The 18,256-nt window shown below is 39.7% G+C and overlaps 3 protein-coding genes and 1 long non-coding RNA gene across 6 annotated transcripts; 3 read left to right on the plus strand and 1 right to left on the minus strand.

The window, feature by feature from the left end:
* Positions 1-409: 409 nt before the first annotated feature.
* LOC135597645 (non-specific lipid transfer protein GPI-anchored 9-like) lies at positions 410-1,674 on the minus strand. Its single transcript, XM_065090888.1, has 3 exons — positions 1,307-1,674; positions 794-829; positions 410-669 (listed from the first exon to the last, which is right to left on the minus strand). The coding sequence occupies exons 1-3, from the start codon at positions 1,638-1,640 to the stop codon at positions 575-577; spliced, it is 465 nt and encodes a 154-aa protein (XP_064946960.1). The 5' UTR covers positions 1,641-1,674; the 3' UTR covers positions 410-574.
* Positions 1,675-4,820: 3,146 nt separating this feature from the next.
* LOC103972152 (uncharacterized) lies at positions 4,821-7,656 on the plus strand. The gene is made up of 8 exons (XM_009386371.3): positions 4,821-4,980; positions 5,054-5,200; positions 5,301-5,398; positions 6,803-6,875; positions 6,956-7,016; positions 7,116-7,201; positions 7,293-7,382; positions 7,463-7,656. Exons 1-8 carry the CDS (start codon positions 4,885-4,887, stop codon positions 7,523-7,525), a joined length of 714 nt encoding a protein of 237 aa, XP_009384646.2. The 5' UTR covers positions 4,821-4,884; the 3' UTR covers positions 7,526-7,656.
* A 993-nt stretch (positions 7,657-8,649) lies between these two features.
* Positions 8,650-13,713, plus strand: LOC103972153 (uncharacterized). 2 transcript variants are annotated; one of them, XM_009386372.3, is made up of 4 exons: positions 8,650-9,923; positions 10,031-11,467; positions 12,157-12,271; positions 13,082-13,713. In XM_009386372.3, exons 1-4 carry the CDS (start codon positions 8,934-8,936, stop codon positions 13,291-13,293), a joined length of 2,754 nt encoding a protein of 917 aa, XP_009384647.2. In that variant the 5' UTR covers positions 8,650-8,933; the 3' UTR covers positions 13,294-13,713. The 2 variants fall into 2 exon arrangements, with proteins under 2 accessions (XP_009384647.2, XP_009384648.2); XM_009386373.3 differs by having other exon boundaries at positions 8,666-9,923; positions 10,031-11,461.
* Positions 13,714-14,127: 414 nt separating this feature from the next.
* Positions 14,128-18,129, plus strand: LOC135586152 (uncharacterized). 2 transcript variants are annotated; one of them, XR_010481347.1, is made up of 5 exons: positions 14,128-14,345; positions 14,449-14,558; positions 15,232-15,309; positions 15,941-16,102; positions 16,387-18,129. It is a non-coding gene; the product is annotated as an uncharacterized LOC135586152 (long non-coding RNA). The 2 variants fall into 2 exon arrangements; XR_010481346.1 differs by having other exon boundaries at positions 14,128-14,558.
* The last annotated feature ends 127 nt before the right edge of the window (positions 18,130-18,256 follow it).

Raw genomic sequence — 18,256 nt, forward strand, 5'->3', positions numbered from 1 at the left:
GTTAGTACATTTCCATTTTATTTAGGATCAAAACCATATTCGATAGTTTTCTGAAATTTTCAGGTTAATGAATTTAAATACCAGACGTGTTTAATTTCTTCGTGAAGTAGATTATTCAGCAGTGGTTTTTTGTGTCGTTTTTGGAAGATTATTTAGTTTTGTATCAAAAACATTGTGGGCATATAATTTATGGAGATCCATAAGATTGTCTGCATGTTTCTCACCCCAAGCAAATCACAGGTTCCATTTCCAGCATTATTTTGTAGTGGTTACTTAGCACTTGGAAATAAAGATTATGACTTGGATTTTATTGGTTACTGTTGTTTTGATCTTAGACTTTTAGATAATAAAATGCCATATCTGTTAAATTTGGGGATTTAGATGCATATACTGAGACAAAACACATGAATTGAACTTAAATGGAAAAGCAATAACTAAAATTTGTATATGAGCTCAATTTCGAACAAGTAATTAACACCGCCCACCGAATAAGGAACTTGAAATCTTGAAGGGGAGAAATAATATCTGATCTCAATCACAAGAAGACAAAGAAGAGAAACAAGCATTCATCCTATTATGCCATAACGGACCAGCAGAAGACGAACAAGCTTATAAAGGTTGACATGCCAATCCAATTTGCCCTGTGGCCATCTCCACCATTCTTACTTCCTTTAGCACCCGCAATAACATGAACAACAAACAAACAAACAATGTGAGTGAGTATCAAGTTATTATAATGATGTAATTGATGGTCTCATATTTGAGTCTTTAATCAATCAGGATAAAGTTTTACCTGGAGGAGGAGGAGGCGTGGCAGATGGTGACGAAGCTGCAAAATTGTATCGATGACAAAAGGAAACATCAAAGAGTCAGTCAATCTACACACACGAGACAATTCCAGCCTTCTGGAATCATATATGATGAGTTAATTTTATAACCGAGTGAAATCATCAACTTAAAGATGTTTTTATTTCTGGAACTAAAATTTATTACATATAACTATGATTAATATTCATAAAAAAAATCAAAATATTCCACTTGTAAGGGTGTTTATATTTCAAAAAAAGATGTTTAAATATTAAAAAAGACCCTAAAATTTTTAGCATCACTTGAATAGTAACTAACGATGTAAACTAAAATTGTTGATGATAGTTAAATTACAAAAGCCAACAAAGATTAATTAGAATAATACATGAGCAAGTTTTTAAGCATTTAAAGTGTATATTGTATATATAAAGCAGTAAAGAAGAAGATTGCTGAGTTTAGAGGGGATGGATGATACGGAGGAGGATCGATGGATGCTTACCATTGGAGCAATCGCTTAAGATGGAGATGCCGCAGGACCGGGCGAGGCGAAACCCCTCATCGGTGGAGATGTTGAAAGCCTTCATGACGGTGGCGTCGTTGAGCACGGCGCAGAGGCACTGCAGGTCGTTATCCACCGCCTGCTTCAGCGGCGTGCAGCACTCCGCCGGCGGGGTGCTCGTCGAGTGCACGTAGCTCGAGCAGGGGACCAGTTTCGACGCGCAGGACGGAGTCGACGACTGCCCCTCCACCCCGTCGCTCGTCACCGTCAACACCACCATAACCACCGCCACCACCGTATTCATCGTCATCATCATCATCTTACCCATCTCCATCTCTCTCTCTCTCTCTCTCTCTCTCTCTAGATATTAATAGTGAAACTTGCGGAGGCAAAGATAACGAGAGAGAGAGACCGGAGGAAGCTGCTCAAGGACGCCATTGATGATGTGATGTGATGGGTTGACCGGAGGTGTCGAATATGTGGTCAAAGAGCTCTTCCAGTCGGCTACGCAATTCACACCACAAAAATGAAGTCCCAACCGCATTCCTACCACCGATCATGATAAGTTGGCACCAAAGATCATCGCCTCATCTCTCAGTGGGAAACAGTTCTTTCCCATATCTCACCATTGGAATCATATTTTCCAGCATGACTGCTGACCAAACCAACACAAGAAATTAAGATGGATTCACAAGGAAGGATTCAAACTTGGCCAGATGTCATATACAATGGACGATAGGGTTTTGATCATTACTAGTGCTGACAAAGTCAGCAAGATGACTGAGAGAAAACAAAAGAAAAGTCTGATGTAAGTCTGCTACGTACAGTCTCACAAAGCTTGAAAGTTGTAATGATCATTTGATTACTGTTTTGTACAGACGAGAGCCCTTTGGTCATCTCTGCGGAATAATTTTATCTGCATGTATGTTTGGTCTTACACTCCCACCACCCGCTGCGGATTGAGCTTTCGTAAAGAACACGGCAAGGTGGTCGTAGTCCGATCATGACTGACTCTTTCTCTGTTGCTCGCATCCGAATGCTTTGGACTTGGTAAACGAAACATGAATCGATAACATAATCTCTTAAAAGATTGGCAAAGCATGCTGCGATGAGGATGACATCAACAATATTCTACACCATCCACCATGTACGAATCACGCCATGGAATTCTTGAATCATTCAATTCAAACCCATTAAGGTTCGTCCACACGGCAATGGACTTAAACTTATTTTGTTTAATTTGTGTAGTACCTTTGTAAATTTTTTTTCAATAAGCATAGATACACTTTGGAAGTCTGGTTTAAAATCACACAAGTTCAGTTAGATGAACCATTTAATTCGAGATCTTACGAGTAGGTATTTTAATAAATATTTGATAGATAATATAAATTATAAGTATAAACTTTATAAGCTCGAAACGTTCATACGATAAATGATTCAAAGTAATCCACTATGATAAAAGTTCCCACAAATGATACTACTATACTAAAAGATAATGAATTACCCCTAAACACTATCCCAAAGGCTTATCCAATAATATCCCCACTTCGGTAGCCCTCGAGTAATATGTTGATGATACTTTACACCATTTTGTGGACCTAGAAAACCTTCAAAATAACAATCTTGATGGCTTATTTTTCGATAGTTATATCACTATGCGATGATTGCACATAACTTGTATTTGTAAGATGAACACGATTATAAGAGTCAACTAAAATGAGGATATTAAGCCTACTATAAGCTCTTTACATGCTATGTAAGGCATAAAAAAAAATCAAAAAAAGATATAGATATATATAAATATTATATCAAACGTCCTTTGTATAAATTTATTCGTGATATGTTTCCTCACTTATTTCTTCAACATCCTCATCAAAGCCTTTGCGAATATTGCATATGTTAATCTTTATTGAATCTTTAATCTTTTATTGCAATTGTAATGCACCTCTTAGCTCCCGGTCACTCTTTGTCATTGTTATTGAGTATTCAAACTTTAATCTGCTAGTGCTACTTCTAACTTGCCAATTTGACTGGTCGAGTTGTTTTGATCTCTGCTAGTTCCTGTAGATCCCTTAGATGAAGGGACAAATCTTTTTCATTGTACAGTAGTCTCTCAAACATCTCACACCGCTTAAACTGGGTGGATGCCTATTGAAGTTACCCTTTGATTTATCTTCTATTTAGTTATCATCTCCAAGTAGGTTCTCATTACTTCTTTTTTCAATTGGCATTTCATTAAAAAATTAAGTAGACAATCTACTATTGATAGAATTGATCATCATTAGTAAAAATTTGATAATTATTATCTTCTATAAAGTTTTTTTGAATGATCTATTGGATAAATAAGAGAATAATGATACTTGATTTCACTCGTTCTCTTAAGAGTTGAGAAGGCGCTGCTCATCTCCTCGAGAGTTATACTTCATGCATTAAGTTATTACTAGTTTTCACCTACTCTTTACTTACACTTCTGTGTTGAATCTCGAATTTTGATGATTAAATTAACTGATGAATTTATGATATAATCCATATGTTGAAAAAAGTGATGCACAACTAACTTCAAAAGGTAAAACAATTAAAGCTAGAAGAATCAAACGTTGGCCTAGAGTCAGAAATCGAGCATCGAGCCGGAAGAATAAAATGTTACAACAAGATCAGATGGTACGGGGGTCAACATGCTAATGGATTGGGCGATATATTGAAGGTTTGGAGGACACATCGGAAGTTCTCCGAGAGTTCAAATAAACAAATGACAAGTCGGACAACTTAGATTTACTGTTTTGTAATTGTTTAAGTCTTTATTATCGAAATTATGTCTTAATTTGAGTTAGATTTGGGTATACCATACTACTTGATTAGGGGCCAATTGAACTTGAATAAGGGCTGAATTGGCCCTGCTGTTCAACTTATTCAATGATCTATAACAGGGTCTAACGGTGGAACTGCCGGAAGCTCAGCCTCCCAGGTATTATCTGGGTGGTATTATTGCCTGACAATCCTGCACTAGTGGTACTATAGCCAGTCTGAGCAGTACGACTATCTGACACAACTTAGAAGATTGTGTCCGGGTGGTACTATCGCCCGGACACAATTTTAAATATGATACTATTATGAAAAAAAGATAATGAATCAAACATTATCCTAAAGGCTCGTTCAATCATATGTACCAATCGGGTAGCTCTAGTATACCTTTCAATCGATTTTGATTAGGAATCGAAAGGACTTCGTTCGGATATACTCCTCAGCTAGTTTTACATAATCCGGACAAGATACTTTGGGTCCAGCCGTCTCAGGTCGACCGGGTTCGAAACACGATCATACATTGTGAAGGAAGCTAACTAGAAAATCTCGGTTGGGTTCAAATCGATGTGATCTTAATTGAACCGGGTTGGAACCATTCCTGCTGCCCTTGGTGACCATAAGACCATCTTAAACAAAACAAAACCGAGTGCTTTTGTTTTCTTGTTTTCAAAAACACGGAAGCAAGAACGATGTTGGTGATCCGGAGCCGCTCGGTCACTTATGATGGATAGCGCTGGCTCCATCTACCCAGCTGAGGCAGGCACTCGAAGCTCGTCATGGCTGCCATGATCGTCCCTTCCGCCGCTGCAGTCGTGGTGAAGACCTTCACGCTGAGGAGGCGGCAGAATAGGAGAATTCTATGCGTCGGCTGGGCAAGTCACCTCCCTCTTCCTTCTTCTTTTTTTGGGAGGAGGGTAATTATGGGTCCTTTCATCCGTTTTGCAGGACCCTGAAGGTATACTCGGGCCGCCCCAGCGTGGCCACATCGCGCGGCTCGATCTGAAGCGGCGGCTGGAGAAGGACGCGGTCGCCCGGGAGGCCTTCGACCGCCAGCTGCGAGAGGAGCGGGAGCAGCGCCGCAAGCGTCGAGAGGTCTCGGACGCATTTCCTCATCCGTCTCATGTGCTTTTTTCAGCTGCTTCGGTTGAGCTCTCGCTCATCATTCTTTGTTCTGTGCTGTGCTTGTCGCTAGGCTCGTGTGGTGCCGGAGACGACCGAGGGACTGATAGAGTACTTTCTAGACAGTGAAGCGCGGGACATCGAGGTGGAGATCGGGAGGTTGCGGCCCCGGTGAGCTGCTGACTGCTGTCCTTTTTGATCTATGACCATTTAATGCAGTGAACAGAATTAGCCAAGTCTCTGCCATTTCATGTTGGCTATCAGATGGCTAATGCAGCTCTCCTTTCTCTTTTTCCTCGATTTTGATATCTGAAAGGAAAATGATTCAGTAAAAGCATGAATAGATTAGATGGAGTTACCAAGTTTGAAGTGGACAAAGATGAATATAGCATTTAACTAGTTGGTTTTGAGATGAGAATTGAAATATATAACTCCGAGAAAACAAATTTGGGACTACTTTTCTAGATTTCTTGCTTTTGTTGCTTAGTATCTCAGGACAATGACTATTAACTTAGATTTAGTTTAAGGATTCTTGTAGCTTCAGCCATGTGTTTGTTGATTTGATGCAAAGAACTAAATCTGGTTTAGTGTATATATTGAACTCGATCATCACTTGCTTAGGGCTGAAATGAGGATCAACTTGTCTAGACATAGCAATCTGGAAAGTACATTAGACATCTTTTCATTTGGTTTTTCACTAATATTTTAGTTCATTTAGATTATGCATGCATTTTCCCATGTTATTGTGTTGACTACGATGCATTAAAAAATATCATCTTGAGAGTTTCAAAAGGAAGGTGAGTAAATTTTTTTTTTATAAAGGAAACCAGGTTGGATAAAAGTTATTTGCTGGTTTCTAGGTCTTTAAAATTCCAACATTCTAACTTAGCTTCAATGCTTTTATTCTGCATCAGTAGCTTGAAACAAAATCTTAGACAATTAATGAAATTGAGAAAAATAAGTCTCGTTCGAGACTTTTATTTTCTCTCACTGCTTCTACATTCAGTGTTATATGGAGGAGCTGCTCTTGCCCGATACAATAATTGGCTAAAGCACTGATCCAAAATTCTCGAGTCTAGAATTACCCACTTTTTGTTGGACTAAACTGGAGTATTAAAATGAGGATTCTAACTCACGACATTGTGGGATGACATGATCAATCAAGGCACCAGGTTAACAGGTTGAGGCCTGGTTGGTGAAAGAAAATTGCTCGAATGCAATTCTTTTATGAATGCCATTGCATCTAAAGGTTAGACCTGTAGACGAGACAAGATGCATAATTTTATATTTTCAACATGAACTGGCCCAATTTGCTTTGTTGTATCGGTTCCTAGCTGGAACAGAATTCCCTGTGGAAGATCAATTGACATGTTCTTCGAACATTTATACATTTTTGTACCTTGATTCATCTGGCACATGTCTGAAATTAATGACGTCAATTTCAAAAGGTGAAAGAATCTTGTTTTTATTTCAGATTAACCACATACAATGCAAATAATAAGAATCTTATCATAGTTATACAGCTAATTTTACCATGACTGAGTGGATAATGCGAGTACCGTACATGATGTGTAGGTTAAACAAAGAGTTTTTCGATCACCTACGAGTTGAGCTTGGACAACTCCGTTTTGCAGTCAATAGAACTACGGTATTACTAGATGAGCGACTTTTTGTCCGTGCAAAAAACAATCAAAGTGCAGTTTGAGTTACATTATTATTTGTGCGCAGGAGATGGAGGACAGGTTGATTGAGCTGGAAGCAATGCAGAAGGTCTTGCAAGAGGGCACAGGTTCTTTTACTTTTTGGCATTCTGGAGCTCAACTTGCATATGACATCAAACTGCTCTGTTTCCAAACTGATATTGGCTTCCTGTATATTGTTGCCTCAGAAGCATATGATAAGATGCAAACTGATCTCGTATCAGCCAAAGAAAGGCTTATGAAAATACTGCAGTCTAAAGACAGGAAATCAACTGTAAGATCAGCATGTCGGATCCACACACACTGATAATTATTTTGATACTGTAATCACCAAGTTTGATGGTACGGTTTTTCCTTGTGAGCAGTTGCTCGAGATGGTTGAGAGGAATGAGCTGAGCAGATCTATTTTGGCGCTGCTTGACGAGAACATAGCGAGCGCGATAAGTAACAATCAGGTTGCTCATATGCCACTCTCTTTGCTGCCTTTCACAATTGGCTTCTTCTTCACTTACACAGTTGATGGTTCACTTTGCAGAAAGAAGCTGCAGCTTTTATGGAGGATGTGCGTTCAACTATTCTGAAGTATATGACAGTATGATATATGCAAACTCATTCTTTTGTGAACTTGAATGCTCCATTGTTCCTGCAAATTTCATGTATGTTATGTCGTCAGATGTTTGTGTAGCAAGTTGATGGCGAAGCATGAAGATTCTCTCAAAATTACCTTTAGCTGACTATTTTTGTTGTTGATTGTTATTTGTGTTTAATGTGATTCAGAATAGTCTACCAATGCAGTTTCAGTTTCTGACGAAGGCAAACATAAATAGTCTTACCATAAAAAATGCTTAATCTAAATCTTTAAATATATGTATTTTCCATTAATGATGATGAATGTATCTATCAAAATGTGTCTTTTACATGAAAAAAGGGAAGGTTAAGGAAAATTTATCTTGCATATTTTTTCTATTCATATTCACCTTTGGATTAACCTTAGTTAAGGTAACCATGATATTAATATTTAGGTTCGGAGGTTTCTGGAAGTCATATGAACCTTTTGAGGGGTATTATCGTCATTTTGTATCTGACAAGGGATACGTAGGTAAATAAAGCTGTTCTTCTTGGCGAGTTGGGCTTTGATCTGTAAAACGCTTCTCCACGAAGCAATCCGCGGGGGGATTTCACGTGTGACCGAGCCTGGATTCGGGAATTCGAGACCATAGGTTGGCCGACGCGTGTCTACGTTGGAACAAAGTGGGCTGGACCCCAGCCAATTGTGCGTTGAATCGGTTGACGAAGCTCGAAACCGTGTCTGGGATCACACTGCGAGACGCACCCATCAAGCCCCACCGAAACGGAAAGCGGTCCCGCAGCCGCAAACACGTGTCAGGCTCCAAGCGTCCGCAGACGGTGTACCGCGATGCACCGGACACGTGTCCGTCGAGGGGAATAGTTTCGTCATTTCGCCTATGGACTCCACCCTCAAAAGTCGCGTCTGCTGCTCCGCCGAACCACTGTTGGAGCTCAACTCCAGGCCTGTTATCCCACTAATACCATCTGCTAACGCCTCGCCACGTAGTGGATTGATCTAACCCGCGGCGCATCCGATCAATGCACCTAGAAAAATCCCCCGCCGTTTAAAATCCCGCGAGGGGCGGAATAAAATCCCCAAAAATTTGACGTTCGATCTTCATCAGACGGTTCCCGTGAATCGGCGGTGCCCATTAAAAGAGAGGCTCGAAACCAAACCCTAGCTCGGTCTCTCTCTCTCTCCACCCCACCGCCGACGACGTGACGCGCTTCAACGACCGTTACTTTGCCCCTTCTTTAGATCGTGATCTTGCGAGGGAAGGCGAAGAGGAAGAGAAGGAATCTGAATCGGCGTCGAAGTATTTAAATCTTGAACTCAATTTAAAGAGGGGGAAAGGGATCGAAACGATCGGATCGGAATTTGGCCATGCGTGGGTGTTAGGAATCGACGATGAGGGGGTTCTTTGGGGGAGGAGAATATGGTTGTGACGCGGCGGCACGCAAGGCCGGAAAGCAATAACGCGGCGCGGCTGAAGCTGTACAGGGCGGCGGAGGCGGAGATAGGGTCGCGGGTGTTCCCCCTGCCGGCGCCGCCTCCGGCGCCCATGCCCTCGGTGGGGGCCCGGCGATCAACGAGGGTGTACGTCGCCAAGGCATCTTCCGCATCCGCGGCCGCCAATGCCTGCGGCGACGGCGACTCCAGGGTTCTCCGTTCCGGGAAGCGGTCCGCTTCATGGAAGAACAGGGATGCGTGGTTGGGGGCCTTTGGCGGCGATGCGACGGCGGATCTCCGATGGTGGCAAGGGGAGGAAGGGGAAAAGCGTGATCTTGGTGGTCCGACTGTGCGGAACGACGCGGAGGCTTGCGCTGGTGTGGTCGTGACGGAGTCTCCGGAATTTGATGTTCCCAATGACAATTTGGATTCTCCGCAAGGGAAGAAGTTTGGGATAGTTTATCGGCGTAAGCGGCAGAGGCAACTTCAGAGTAGTGCGGTGTTATCATCTTTGTCCGCGGGTGATGGGACTGCCGAGATAGACAGAAGATTTGGGTTGTTTTTCAGTCGGAAAGGTTGCAGGAAGAGGTTAAAGGTGGCGCCTTTATACGAAGGAATCAAATGCGAACCAGCAAACGTTGACATGGACCCTGTGGAAACCTCGATGAAGAGAAGAGTTTCGAAAAGAGAGCTTAGGGCTGCGGTATCTGCACTTAACTTTGCAAAGAAGATCGGCATTATGGAAGATAGTTTGTGCACTTGCATCGGTGGTCCTGTGGTGCTCTTGCTGCTTGTGGAGCTCTCGTGCTTGGGCAGTTCACTTTTCTTCTCGAGACTCCTGATTGCCATCCTTAGATGGACGAGGAGGGCCACGGTGTCAGTTCGGGAATTTGCTTTCTTCCTACTATCCGGGTCCTTGGCAAGTGTCTTCTCTCAGCAGGGAGTCCACGTATTACCAATCCGGTGGCACAGAGATGTAAGTTTGTTCTCTTTAGATGTTTATTCTCAGTTTTTTGCTTTCAATATTGATATCTGGTATGCCTAAATGTTTGAGTGCACTTCTCTTCCTATATTTTGTTTCAGAATAATCTGTTCACAAATGCTCTACCTTCTTTCGGGCTATGCAAGATTTATGGTGCGCGACTGTCTGTTCCATTAGTATGGCTTGATTTTTCAGCCCTTCCGTTCTACTTTAGGAGCTTGCACATCAGCATGCTTGTTGGGTCCCTTTATTTCCCTTGTGTTCTTAAGAGGCACTCAATGTACTCGCATCCTGATCCCTCTGCAATGGTTGATACTGGACAAACTATTAGTCATACTCTCAAGGAGGCAGGTTATTTGGGAACTAAACTTTCGGGTACCCTTGTTTTTGAGAAGCACAATTCTAAGAATGATGCTTACAAGTCCATTACACGAAACACAACTATTTTCTGTGGTTCAAGGCTAAGCATGCTTCGCAGAAAGAGAAGTTCCTCTAGATTTTTTAGAAGTCGGAACCCGTCTTTGATGAGTTCTCATCCAGAGGCCCCACTATCATTACACTCTAGCCAGAGTGGTTCTAGCAGTTCTTCTGAAGCTGAAGCAGGTTTTCTACCGGAACCCATGATAAGGCCATTATTTATTGAAGTGCCTGATGCCTGTGCTGAGGACTCGTTCAGTTGCAAAGATGAGAGTGATGTGTCAACTCCTATCAGTTTTCATCGGAAGCAGAGGAAGTCTGCCAAGAAGAGCCCCGTAGAGCAGAATAGGGAACTGAAATCTGCTTTGGCGGAGGTGAAGCAGAACATAGACTCTGTACATTGCAATGCAAATGTCTTAGTTACTGATGCTGACAGGTGTTGGAGAGAGGAAGGTTTTGAGGTCATGTTGTTGTTGGCCTCTAAGGAATGGTGTATAGCAGTTAAATCACAGGGTGAAGTGAGGTACTTGCATAGGCCTCTGGATATGAGGCCTTGTTTTGTCAATCGATTCACTCATGCCTATATGTGGGCTGGAGATGGTAGGTGGAAGCTTGAGTTTTTGGATAAGTGGGATTGGCTTGTGTTCAAGGAACTGCACATGGAATGTCATGAGCGAAATATGCAGATGTCCTCCAGGATGATTCCTGTGCCCGTGTTTAAGGAGGTCCCTGGTTATGAGGATGATGCTGGAGCTACTTTTGGGTGCCCTGGTGAGTACATCAGAATGATGGATGATGAAGTTCAGCGGGCTTTATCAAGCAAAATTGCTATGTATGATATGGACTCAGGGGATGAACAGTGGCTCATTAAGTATAATTCTAGCATTCTACATATAGAGACTAGTGAATTTGTTGATATTACAAAAGACAGTTTTGAGGAAATAATTTATGCAATGGAGAAGGATGCTTACAGCAATGTGGATGATGTATTTGACAAGGAAAAAGCATTAGATCTTTATCAGCATTTCGGAAAGAGGGAGATGTTGAATGCCATCTATGACTATTGGATAAGAAAGAGGAACAAGAGACATGCTGCTTTAGTTAGAGAGTTTCAGGTATCTGTAAGTATTATATTTTTCTTTTTCTTGTTCTTTTTTGAAGTTTTATAGCTCGTAATTAAGTAGCAAAATCAAGTTTACTATTTTACTGGTTGCTTCCGTTATCTATAGTTTATTATTGCTGGCAAGTTGGCTGGGTACAGTTTATTGTGGATTTTTTTTCACTTTGCTAATATATGGTTTAAGTGCTGACAACTCTTGTGGTTTTAATAAATTTTTCATCAAAAAGCCCAAGGTTTGATGCCTACTACAGCTGCAGTGTTGATTTTTTTTGTTTGATGAAGTTTTTATGGTTTTTAATTGAATAAAATTGTTAATGACTTGATCACAACTCTTGGTTCTTTATTTCTATTTTCTTTCTTGTGAGAGTTCATTGCAAAATTTTATTGCATCATCTGTACTATGAATTTCCTCATCGTGAATTTTCCTCACAGTGGATTAATGTCTAACATGTTCTGGTTTTAATTATCACCTATAAATGTAATGATCATGCATCAGTATCATGTTTCACAACTTTTCTGCGATTTGTCTAGTCTGAGGACAACATTAATTGTTCTGTTGATACCCTTTGTGCTTAAGATGCTGGTTGCTTGAATAATTCACTTCTCGTTTTTTGGTAATGATTTATGTTAAACTCTTTTTTGGTTTTGACTTATTGTCTGACTTGGTGCCCTTAATATACTTTTCAACAGGGTCCACCTTTGCGGAGGGTGCAGTTGGCACATAAACCATTTCTGCGCAAAAAAAGATCTACCAAGAGACAACGAGTACAGACACCAAGAGCAAAGCCGGAGGTCATTTCACAAGGTTTGTTTTGCCTTTCCTGGAGAATGAGTCTATAAAATCAAATATAGATGTCTCTCAAAATTATGGTTGGAAGATATCAGTTTAGTGTGCTGACTCATGCATTTTTTTTCTAAATATAATCATTTTACAATATTAATTTTAGTTGGCATTTAGTTTTTGCTCATCTCTAAAATATCAATGAGTTAAATGAGGAAACACTTCTAGAGATTGAAGAACAAAACATGACTCCTCCATAGTTGTTTTGATATCGTTAATCGTTTGGCTAAAACTGAATCATGTCTGTTGGTTTTTACTACAATATATTTGTCTATTATTTGGGTTAAAGCTGATGTCTCATATATAATCTATTATTTTTTTTCCTTGGTTTTCTTGTGGCCTTTTCTTAGTATCATCATTTTATATTTATGCTATTTCAAATGTTGTATTTTTTGCTTTTGGCAAAATCCAAATCGAAATGTTTCATGTGTATTGAGTTTGCAATTCATTGCTTTGAAAATGACACACCCGCTTGTTCTATATTAAGTTCTTTGTTTAGGGACCCGAAACTGATTTATCCAGAAGACTTTTTAGATGTTCAATATGATTCCTTGGTTACTCTCAATTCTTTCCTTTTATTATGAAACGGTGAACTTTTATCCATCCTTTTTTCTCTCGCTCAGAAGTTTTTTTTCTGACATTTTGTAAGAATATATTTAGAGACCAGCTGGTTGCATTTCCATCTTTAGACAATTTTAGGAGTTAATTTGTTATCTATTTTTTTTGCTTTTCTGGTACATGTGATTTTAATTGGTAGTGTCAATTGTATTATAGCTGGGACGAACGTGGAAGACTTGCAAAGGGTTCAAGAAGCTGAAAATGCTGCAAACCGAGCTGTGGAGTTTGCCATTCATCTACGGAATAGAGCTCAAATTCTCATGGCAAATGCTGAGCTCGCAGTTTACAAGTCTGTCATGGCTCTCAGAATTGCTGAATCCATGGGGGCATCAGATTCACCTGATCTTGCTTCATTCATTCTGGACTGAGCGCAAAGGGATTTCCAAATGCTTATATAGCAAGCACCATCCATGTCCACTGCGGCATTGGGAGCTCCTGATCTTGCTTCATGCATCTTGCATTGGTCACCGGAAGCAGAGAATGTACAGGAGCTTCTATCAATAGAACAAAAATGAAGAAAATAACACTGTTGTTCTTTCAATAGATTCTTTGTTTTTGGTTTCCTTTTTTTATGTGCTGCCAGATGCTTCTGGCTGATCGAGGAAAGGTTGATAGGGCTGTTTTCTAAGCCATTTTTGAGGTCGGTTTCCTGAAATTTATGCGAATCGGACCGTAAGCCTCTGTATAAAATGATAGTTGGTTGTAGCTTTTGTAAATTGTACCAGTATCACATTGCATTTGTACTCCTTTTATCTTTATGATGGATGAGAAGGGAATTCAGACTGTCACTAACAGTATAAAATTCAGCTGAGTGCTGTTTCCTTCCTATCACTGAGATTCTGAGCTGCCTGTAGCCCATCTCGGTGTTAGCTTCTGGTTTACTGTCTTCATCAGTTAATTGAAACTTTAGTTCTACTTTAGAAACTGTTGGTTTGGTTTCGATCCTAAGACAGTTTATGTATGAATATTGATTAGTGTTCGTAGTGTGATGCAATACACTTATATATGAACAGTTTCACACATTTAATTAGTTTTATCTGATTAATAATTATATTTGTGATATTTTTGTTGGTCATTTTGAATGAACGTATGAAGAAATCATCTGTGGATCCCTCAATAGAGGGAAACGGAAGCGTCGTTGGGGCCTTCCCGTTAAATAGGGGCGAGTTCGAGGACTGGCAATTAATGCTTTTCCCGCGAAGTCCATGACCGGAAGTGAAACGAAAGGAAACGCGTGGCGATACGAAGGAAAGAGAGTTTATTAGGGTTCGCGTTCTTCTCTCCTCCGCTTTCTCCACCTCTCTTCTCCTCGTTGCGATCTAGTCGCGAGGAACCGGGAGGGGATCTCTCAATAAGCTAGTCGCCTGGTCTCTCGCCCTTCAGAAAAATCGGCAGGTGGCAGCAGCTTCACGGGTACCAGGTCTATACCCCTAGGCGTTTCATCCTGCCGCTCCCCTTTTATTGGCCTTCTCCTAATTTCAAGATCGGAAGCTTTAAATGCTTGGGAACCTGGCCTAGAGCAGGGCGCTGAATTGATGAGCGAGCATGGGATAAATGTGCCAAAGGGAATCGCTGCTTCATCTGTTGAAGAGGCTAAAGATGTTGCTCGATCTGTTTTCCCAACGAGAAAGAGGTGTGTTTCTTGTCTTTCACTGTCCCTATGACACTGACATTTCCCTGTTTCCATCAAGTTTTACTTGAATGTTTAAAAATCATATGTGAGGCGAAGATCATGGATCATGTTGTTGGTTTTTATGAGCATTTCATGCTCACCTTACATGGTGATGTATTGAGTACTCGACAAGGGGCATGGACTTCCCAATTTGCTCCAAATATATATGCTGCTATGAAAGAGCTGCCCATTTTATCTTGTATGTGGTCTTCAGCTGACTTTGCCTGATATTTATTTGGGTAGATAATTGTCAGATTCCTCGGCGTGTTTACATGATGTTACAACTTAAAAAGTTCGGTCAACCATCATATGATCACGTTTCTCATGTTATAATTGTAAAAGTGATCTGTTTGTAAAAATTGAGGAAGCATATCAAAATCGAATGATAAAAAAGGAACATCTTGGGAGATGGAAACGTTTGTTCACATACTTAAGATATTATTACTTATGGTACACATTATCTCGTTTTGAAATGTATTTTTTTGGTCTATATTTCAAATTTTGTTTTACTATTTCCAGCTGTATATATTAGGATGTTTCAATTTTTCCTTTTTCTGTTTTTACATATTGATCATCCTGAACAAAGTAACTTAGAAGATTGTGTGTTTTTCTTTAATTTAATTGGATTTTCCAGAGATTGTGGTCAAAAGCCAAATCCTTGCTGGTGGCAGAGGCTTGGGAGCCTTCAAAAGTGGACTCAAGGGTGGAGAAGGTATTGTTAAGACTGAGTTCACAAATATAACTGGCGAGGAATGTCCTTTCTCGCTATCTTTTAATTGGCAGGCATGCTATATTCATCTATCCACTACTAGTTTACCATTAAAACCATGGAACGTTGTGTTACATAATCAAAGCCTACAAAATGCAATTCTATTGTGCCCTATCAGTTACTCTGTAATGGATATAATCCATGACAGATTGCTAGATAAATATATTTCTTATTTGATTTGTATAAAGAAATGGATATCTGATTGCTAAGTCACACTAGAGATGTGGGGTATGTTTGTTGTATTGGTAAGACCTTAGAACACTACGCATCATAACATGCTCCTACAGAGCAAATCTTGAATAGGTATCAAGAGATAAATGTAGCATATTTTAATGTGTACTTTTGTTTTATATGGTTAGGATGTTAAAATAATTTGTGTAATGCTTTTGAATTGGAGATAAGAGGATGAGGCTGTAAGGAAGTTAAGAATCACAAAGTGCTACTTTATGTGCTTTGGGTTCTTAAGTATATAATGGTACAGTACATCCTTAAGATCATGTGCTGCTCTTCCAAGATACATTTTCATTCGCATTTGGCACATTCTTTTATTATGGACCATCTTTTTCTTCTGCAGGTTGCCGCTGCCAACGCCGATCTGAGTTATATTGGTCTTGATGGAGAAATCGGGTGCATGGTCAATGGTGGATTGGCAATGACTATGATGGATATAATACGACCGCAAGGTGGTACACCTGCTAATTTACTTGATGTTGGTGGCGATGCATCGGAAAGCCAGGTTCAGATTATAATATAATATGACTGGTGTTTGTATTTGTTGAATTAAATTCTTAAATGTATACTCTTGATTTTTCTTTTAATGTATACTCTTCCTTAAGTAGATGATTGCAAAAGAAAATTTCTAAGATGTCTCACAGATGTTTGGGTAGAACATCGAGACTATAATGCTAGTTATAGGAACATCTCATTCATCGTCTCCTTTCTACAATTGTTTTTTAATTTATTATCATGAAAAAGTTTCAAGTTATCTTTTCTAAATTTTCTTGATAATTTGTTGCTCAGGTTGTACACGTTTCATATTCTAACATCCAATGACAAAGTGGAGGCAATTTTGGTCAACATATTTGGAGGGATTAGAAATGCAATTTGATAGCAAGTGGAATTGTCAATGCACCCAAACAGGTACTAATCTGGCTTCTGACTGACATCGTTGTCTTTCAACTTCCATTAACATAATCTTTTATAGCTTTAAGTGCTTTATATGGACTCTATTTCCTTATTAGTTTCACTCCTTAAATGTACAATTTCTTTGGACATCATTTGTTTTCAGAAAACTTCTCTGTTACATGCTAAAATCTTCATTATGCTAAAATCTTCATTACGCTCCAAAGTCATCTGATTGGATCCTCCAATAGATATTCATCTAGAACATGAATCAACTCAGGTTAGAGCTTGACTGGACCCCTTTTTTTTTTTTGCTTTATATGGTAATAGCATAATTCTTTACAAAGTTTTAGAAACATTGTGAATAAATAAATTCATTGTCACACAATTTTATGATTTTGGGGATATGATTAATATATGTCTGGTCGAGGGATGGTTAACCCTGGGTGCAACATTAAGCTCATTTCTTTTACACTAGATGAACTTATAGGTGAATAACTAGAATTACTCATCTTGGTTATACTGGTGTTAGATTAGCATTACTTACTAATATGTTATTCATTGTGAAGTGAATAATGGTTAAAATTGTCAAAAAAATAAGGGATAAATCATGTGATGCCCTTATCATTAGCATTCATAAATGAAGGAATTTATGCAGAGAACAATTTCAATGAAGAGGAAATATAAAGTGATGCCCTTAAGATTTTTGACAAGATTCCAAGGGCAATCAATTTCTTTTCTATGACAAGATAACAAAGATTTGTGATGAAGTTGTATAGATCATTTAATGACAGGCGGTATATGCGACCAAGGGATACCATCTTAGTTTTAGTGAGATGGGTTATGAGAATAGAAGTAATATCACTAGGATTTTTGTTCTTGGTGGTGACTGAATCAAGTATGACATAATACTCCAAAACTGAGACAGTTAAGATGGATACGCTGTAACATTTTCTAATAAATATAGCTGAGGAGCTTAGGACCTACAACAGATGAAGAGAGGCTGAAAAGTATATTGGATAGTAGAGATACGTGATTTTGTCTTCCAATGAGCAGAGTTATTTGAAAGAGTTTTGAAGGATGTACCTAAAATGCTGAAACAGTTTTGGAGGATGAACAAAGATGAGGCAAAGATCTATATAAACAAGGGGAAAGACCATGAGAAGCAAAACATGTAATGACAACAGAGGTTATTGTTGATAAGGCCATCTCGAGTAAAGATTACTGAGTTCAAACCAGAAGTATGCACAATGTGTAGCCTTATATTTTCATTGTGTTTTTTCCTCTATCTCATTCCTCAAGTTTGACAATGAGAGGATTGAGAAAAGGATTTCATAATGAGAGATTAAATTTTTATTTTTTATCTATTTTTTTAAAAAAATTTGATATATATATATATATATATATATATGGTTCCGGACTGTCAGGCAACGATTATGGGCCTTCAGCGTTGTCGTAAGGCCTAGGCCAACGTAGCTATCGTCCGTCGCCGTGTAGACTGCGTGCACCGACTGTCACTGTGCAGCGTTGTCGAAAGGCCAACGGCAACATAGCTATCGTCGTTTCGGCATTTAAAGATGCATCTGTGCTTACGCAAGACGACACACGGCGGTCCTGTTAAGAGCTGTCGGGGCATTTAAGACGCGTCGGCTTCCAGAAGCGTTTGGTCTTTTCTACCCTCGTAGGCCCCATTCATTCTTTAATCTTCCCCCATGCATTCTTCATTTCCTAGGAGACTACACGTCGGTCTTTATCATATCTTTCACAC

The sequence above is a fragment of the Musa acuminata genome, chromosome BXJ1-11 (assembly GCF_036884655.1).
Source record: "Musa acuminata AAA Group cultivar baxijiao chromosome BXJ1-11, Cavendish_Baxijiao_AAA, whole genome shotgun sequence".
NCBI classification, from domain to species: Eukaryota; Viridiplantae; Streptophyta; class Magnoliopsida; order Zingiberales; family Musaceae; genus Musa; species Musa acuminata.

What these genes read in the sequence shown, in the direction of transcription:
- LOC103972152 (XM_009386371.3), top strand. Translation starts at nt 4,885, where the DNA reads ATGGCTGCCATGATCGTCCCTTCCGCCGCTGCAGTCGTGGTGAAGACC. An exon ending in ATCGGGAGGTTGCGGCCCCG is followed by an intron (nt 5,399 to 6,802) that starts GTGAGCTGCTGA and finishes CATGATGTGTAG; the next exon opens with GTTAAACAAAGAGTTTTTCG. An exon ending in CTAAAGACAGGAAATCAACT is followed by an intron (nt 7,202 to 7,292) that starts GTAAGATCAGCA and finishes CCTTGTGAGCAG; the next exon opens with TTGCTCGAGATGGTTGAGAG.
- LOC103972153 (XM_009386372.3), top strand. Translation starts at nt 8,934, where the DNA reads ATGGTTGTGACGCGGCGGCACGCAAGGCCGGAAAGCAATAACGCGGCG. An exon ending in CAATCCGGTGGCACAGAGAT is followed by an intron (nt 9,924 to 10,030) that starts GTAAGTTTGTTC and finishes ATTTTGTTTCAG; the next exon opens with AATAATCTGTTCACAAATGC. An exon ending in GCCGGAGGTCATTTCACAAG is followed by an intron (nt 12,272 to 13,081) that starts GTTTGTTTTGCC and finishes ATTGTATTATAG; the next exon opens with CTGGGACGAACGTGGAAGAC.
- LOC135597645 (XM_065090888.1), bottom strand. Translation starts at nt 1,640, where the DNA reads ATGGAGATGGGTAAGATGATGATGATGACGATGAATACGGTGGTGGCG. An exon ending in CTTAAGCGATTGCTCCAATG is followed by an intron (nt 830 to 1,306) that starts GTAAGCATCCAT and finishes ACAATTTTGCAG; the next exon opens with CTTCGTCACCATCTGCCACG. An exon ending in CACGCCTCCTCCTCCTCCAG is followed by an intron (nt 670 to 793) that starts GTAAAACTTTAT and finishes CGGGTGCTAAAG; the next exon opens with GAAGTAAGAATGGTGGAGAT.